Source organism: Ursus maritimus (genome assembly GCF_017311325.1).
Source record: "Ursus maritimus isolate PB19 chromosome X unlocalized genomic scaffold, ASM1731132v1 scaffold_X1, whole genome shotgun sequence".
NCBI classification, from domain to species: domain Eukaryota; kingdom Metazoa; phylum Chordata; class Mammalia; order Carnivora; family Ursidae; genus Ursus; species Ursus maritimus.
The window spans coordinates 1,702,936-1,708,115 of record NW_024423319.1 but is presented as its reverse complement, the minus strand read 5'-3'; the positions used below and the strand labels follow the sequence as shown (position 1 = coordinate 1,708,115).

The window sequence follows — 5,180 nt, the reverse complement described above, 5'->3', positions numbered from 1 at the left end:
TTTAAAAAAATTTTTAAGTAGGCTCCATGCCCAATATGGGGCTTGAACTCACGACACTGAGATCAAGAGTCACATGCTCCACTGACCAAGCCAGGCAGGTGCCCCGAGAAAAAGGTTCAAAATAAATGATTTAAGGTTATACTTTGGGAAGCTGGAAAGGACGAGCAAATTAAGCACCAAATAAGTTTTATTACTCCAAAATAAGTAAAAGAAAGGAAATGATAAAGAGTGGAGATCTTTAGATGATAAGCTAAAGAAAATGGATAAACGATGAAGAAAAATCAATGAGACCAAAACTTGGTTCTTTAGAATGGTCAGAAAAATTGATAAGCCTCTCTCTAGGCAGATAAAAAAAAAAAAAGAAAGACACAAAATACCCAAACAAGGAATGAGAAGGGACATCAGTGCAGAGCCTATAAAGGGTTGAGAAAGGGGCATTATTAACTTTATTTCAACTTGGACACAACAGGCAAATTCTTTGAAAGACACAAATTACTGAAATAGACACAGGAAGAAACAAAATCTGAATGGCTCAATATCTGAAGGAATTTAATTTTAAGATTTTGTTTTTACGTCATCTCTACACCCAACATGGGGCTCAAACTTACAACCAAGATCAACAGTTGCACTCTACCAACTGCGCCAGCCAGGCGGCCCTAAAGGAATTGAGTTTATGATTCAAAACCTTCACAAAGAAAACTCCCGGTGGAGATGACTTCACTGGTGAATCCATCAAAATACTGAACTAACACTTGTGAAGTACACAAGCCCTTTGAGAATATAAGAGAAGGGAACGCTTTCCAATTTTGTTTTATGAGGGCCCTGATACCAAAGCCAGATAGACATTACCAGAAAACTGCAGGTCAATATCCCTCATGAACATAGATGCAAAAATTCCCAAGAGAGGTTAGCAATGGTAAAAGACAGAACAAAAGACAACATTTTGCACCCAAGTTTGAGAACAAGGCAAGGATGTGCATTTTCACCACCTCTATACAACATTTGGTTCAAGGCCCTAACCAGTGCAGTAAGGCAAGAAAAAGAATGGAAAGGCATACAGATTGGAAAAGAAGTGGTAACTACCTTTATTTCCAGAAGAAGCGATTGTGTACGTAGACTATTCCAAGATGTTTACTCAAAAAAAACGACTAGAGCTTGGTCCATTCCTTAATTTTGGCACCAAAAAATAAAACAAGAACCTACTAGAGCTAATAAATGAATTTAAGCAAGCCTACATAATGCAAAGCCGTTATTAAAAAGTCAATTGCAGGGGACGCCCGGGGGGCTCAGTCAGTGAAGCGACCACCTTCAGCTCAGGTCATGATCTCGGGGTCCTGGGATCGAGCCCACATTGAGCTCCCTGCTCAGCAGGGAGTCCACTTCTCCCTCTGTTCCTCCCCCTGCTTGTGCTCTCTCTCCCCCTCTGAAATGGGTAAAATCTTTAAAAATAAATAAATAAATAAAGTTTAAAAAAAGCTCAATTGTATTTCCAGTAAGTATCGATGATCAGTGAGAAAATGAAATAAAGGGGCACCTGGGTGGCTCAGTCGGTTGAGTGTCGGACTCCTGATTTTGGCTCAGGTCATGATCTCAGGGTTGTGAGATCGAGCCTCGAGTCGGGCTCACACGCTGTGCACGGAGCCTGCCTGAGATTCTCACTCTTCCTCTCTTTCTGCTCCCCCTACTTCACCAAAAAAAAGAAAGAAAATGAAATAAAGATACAATTTACAATAGCATCGAAACCCATAAAAACCACATGGGTGTGGAGACAAGAGCCTTGAGAGGATTTGTTTAGTGGGGGGCGGGGGAGTGCTTCTGATGTTGGGGCTGAAGAGTAAGGAACCCTGAGATGAAAAGCACCGCAAAGACTCAAGCGAGTACAGCCAGAGATTGAGACGTAAGCTTTTATTCCTCCTGGACAACTTGGACTTCACCGACGCCTAGCTTCGGGGGGGGCACGTAGTGTGACTTGTGACCGCAGACTTGTCATCGTAAGCCTGTGCTACTTTCCAAGACAATTACATGAAACCTGACTTGCCTTTCAAAATGTGAGTCCCATTTTCTTCTTCCTCCCTCTGTGCCTTGCTTCCAACTCCCCACCTTCCTGGGGCTTCTCACTGTCTGGGTAACACCAGGTTTGGGCCTAGCCCAACCTTGGGGTAGTGGCCCCTCTCTCATCATCAGTGTCTGGCCCTGGGACCAACCCAGTGGCCTCTGGAGCCTGACCTGGCTTGGCACCTGTCGGTGGGTGCTCCCAGGGGTGGCCTGGCCAGCAGGCCATCACGTTAGGCTTCACTCCCGGGTCCCTGGTGCAGCCTGCAGACACAGGCCTGATGAGAGGACACTGCTGGGCTCTCTGGGGTGTCTCATTCGTGAACTGAACCATAGGACGGCCATACCTTACTTTGCCAAGTCATGAGTGGCTGGGAGGGCCCCAGGCCTCATATGCTCTGATCTACAGAGCAGTCCCTAAGTCCAAAGAGAAGGGCTAAGGGCTGCCCTGCCCAGCTCTTAGGGGAGCCAGCTCCCTGCTCCCTTTTCCTCCCCGGCCTGTTCAACCAGCAGCCCTCACACACGCATTCCTCCCACAGCTGTGTGCCCCTCCGACGATAACAGCTTTCCTGTCCCCCAAATGCTGGAATGAAGGCAGGCCTTTGAGATGTCCTGCCCTACTGACAGCTTTTAGCAGCTGGCCGGGGTGGCTCGGAGCCCAGCCTGTGCCCACACCCCTAGAGCAGCTGGGGCCACCACCTGCTCTCCCCTGTGAGGAGGAGGCCCCCACCCCCCACTGCCCACGGGCTGCTGAGGATTCGAGAGCCATGAGAACTTCCGACTATGAGAACTTTGACTTCCAGGTTTGGGGAATCTGCAGGTGAACAGATCAGCTCTGAAATTCATCACTCTCTTCGGGCCCCTGCCTGTTTTGGCGTTCCACACCTAGGCCTGCGGAAGGAAGAAATGCTAGTTAATGAATGGGGGAGGCTCCGCAGAAGCCTTCCATCTCAGCTCCCGGGCAGTCTCTGGAATTAGGGGTCTCTATTCTTAAGCAGCACTTCTTCAAATAGCACCTAGAAGGGAAAGTACCTGCTGGAGCTTCGGATGTTCTGGAAGCAAATGGGGGGGGCTGACACCCCCAGGCTAAGGGAAGGTGTTGTTGTCAGGAGGTGGTGAGGGAGCTCGAACAAGGCCTTGTCCGGAATACATAACTTCCCGGGGGAGACGTGGGGGGCAGGCTGGGCTTCTAGCCATCGTTAGAAGGGCTGTCCCACGCCCTCAGGGAGCAGAGGCCTTGTCCATGCCCGATGGGAACAAACCCCCTGCTGTTCGGGGCTGGCATGAGGAAGCGTGCCCGAGCGGCCCTGGAGGCTGGCCATCTAGCTGCAGAGGGCACACGGAGCAGCAGGGGCCCCTCTGGGGTCCGAGCCCTGTCCCTCGAGCCTCCGGCCCCATAGCGGCCAGTCCCGGGGTACCTGGGAGGGAGCTCGAGGACAGAAGCTGCAGGCTGTCCAGGACCCCATCCTCATACAAGGCCAGCTTCTGCACCATCTTCCGTCGGGCCGGGTTGATGACAATCCGCGGCGGCTGCGATGACGCGGGGCTGCTCCAGAGCGATCCTGGGGCAGAGAGAGCACCCTCTCAGCTGCCGGGGCCGCGGGCCCTGGGAACTCCTCAGTGACGCTGCTCACCTCACGGCTCTTCCCAGCCCCCAGCTTAGCTCCCTGCCCCTTTGGGACAGAAGTTCTCCATGCTGTCTCTGAAGGAAAGGCCTGGAAGGGGCCATGCTGTTGCCCCAGCTCCTGGCGAGGCCAGGAACCCAGTCCTGAATAAAGCCTTCCTTGTTCCCAGCTTTCAGGAAGTGAGCTCCTGGCCTCTTCTCACCCACCTGAAGGTCAGGGCCTGGAGCTTGCTAAGGACAGAGTGAGATTAAGAGCAGGCCCCCAGTTCTCACCTCCCACAAGGCTGGGGGCAGGGAGTATGGGGACTGTCACCAAAAGAGGCCCCTGGTCCCTCTTCTGGGCACCTGTCCCCAGCTACCTTCCATAGCTGTCAGCTGGGGCCCTGGGTCACTTCCCCAGCTTGACTCTTGGATGGCGCCCCCTTGAGTACAGCTGGCCTGCCCAAGGGGTGCTGGGGCCCACACGGTGGCCCCTTGCCCAGTGCCGCCTGGCAAGGCCAGGCCTGGGGGGCAGCTTGGGCTCAGGTGCCAGGAATGCAGGGCAGCAGACAGGCCAGACACACTCTCGTCACTCTCCACAGGCTGGTTGGGGCCTTTCTGGAGCCACTCTGGAGCCTGGGCTGGTGCTCCCGAGGGAACCGCCAGGGGCTGCAGTGGACTGGCACCACTTGGGGCACTGCCAGTGAGGGAAATGTAGGAGTTCTCCTGTGGGGAAGAGGGGCCGTGGCTGGCAGCCTCTGGCTCCAAGGCTGGTCCTGCCATGGCTGCCTGCAGCTTCTCCAGACTCTCATACACCTGTGAGGAGAGAGAGGGCTCTCAGGTGAATGGCCTGGGTGGGGCTCTCCCCAGCTCCACGGGCAGGCCACTCAGAACAATCACAGTCCTCACGTAAGAGGGCCCTGCCCCAGCACACCGTGGTCATACCACAGGGCTGCTCCAGGTCATCTGTGGCCTGTCTTGGGGCTTGGGCTTCCTGGGGGCTGCAGGGACCACAAAGCTGGGAAAGCTCTGTCCCTTGCTTCTTTATCCCTGTCACAAGGAATGTTGAGAAATCATGGCCACTAAAATGAAGGACTGAGAATAGCTTTTCTCCATCTTCTGGAAAGCAAATCTCACTGCCCTACTGCCCTCAAATGGGGCCTGTCCATTCTCAACTGTCAGAGGGAAAGAGGTGAGGGTCAGGGAGGGGACAGGAAAAAAAAGCAGATGCAGTGGTGCAGTGCACCCAGAAGGGGGCGCAGTAAAGGCCCTTTGCTTCTAATCTACCTACCAGGTGGGGTTTAGCAGGGGGCTCCAGCCACCCTAAGAAGAACTGAAGGGCAAGCTAAAAATGTTTGGAGACTGTGTCTCCAGAAAGAGGTCTGGCAGGTGCCATGGGCAGCACCAGGAATATGGGGTTTCTAATAAGCCACCACCCACCACAGGCAGCCAGAGTCTCAACCGCTTTCTGTCCTTACCACCTCTCCCCCATCCCGCCTCCCCCCCCCCCCCCCCCCCCCCCCCC

General features: G+C 53.2%; 1 protein-coding gene across 1 annotated transcript in view; it reads right to left on the bottom strand.

Annotated features, from left to right (window-relative positions):
• Window positions 1-1,890: 1,890 nt before the first annotated feature.
• Window positions 1,891-5,180, bottom strand: part of IRAK1 (interleukin 1 receptor associated kinase 1) — a 10,886-nt gene continuing 7,596 nt past the window's right edge. Inside the window, exon 14 of the mRNA XM_040626869.1 lies at window positions 1,891-2,943. Within this exon, the coding sequence (XP_040482803.1) occupies window positions 2,882-2,943 (62 nt within the window). The 3' untranslated portion in view covers window positions 1,891-2,881. The remainder of the gene's footprint in view (window positions 2,944-5,180) is intronic.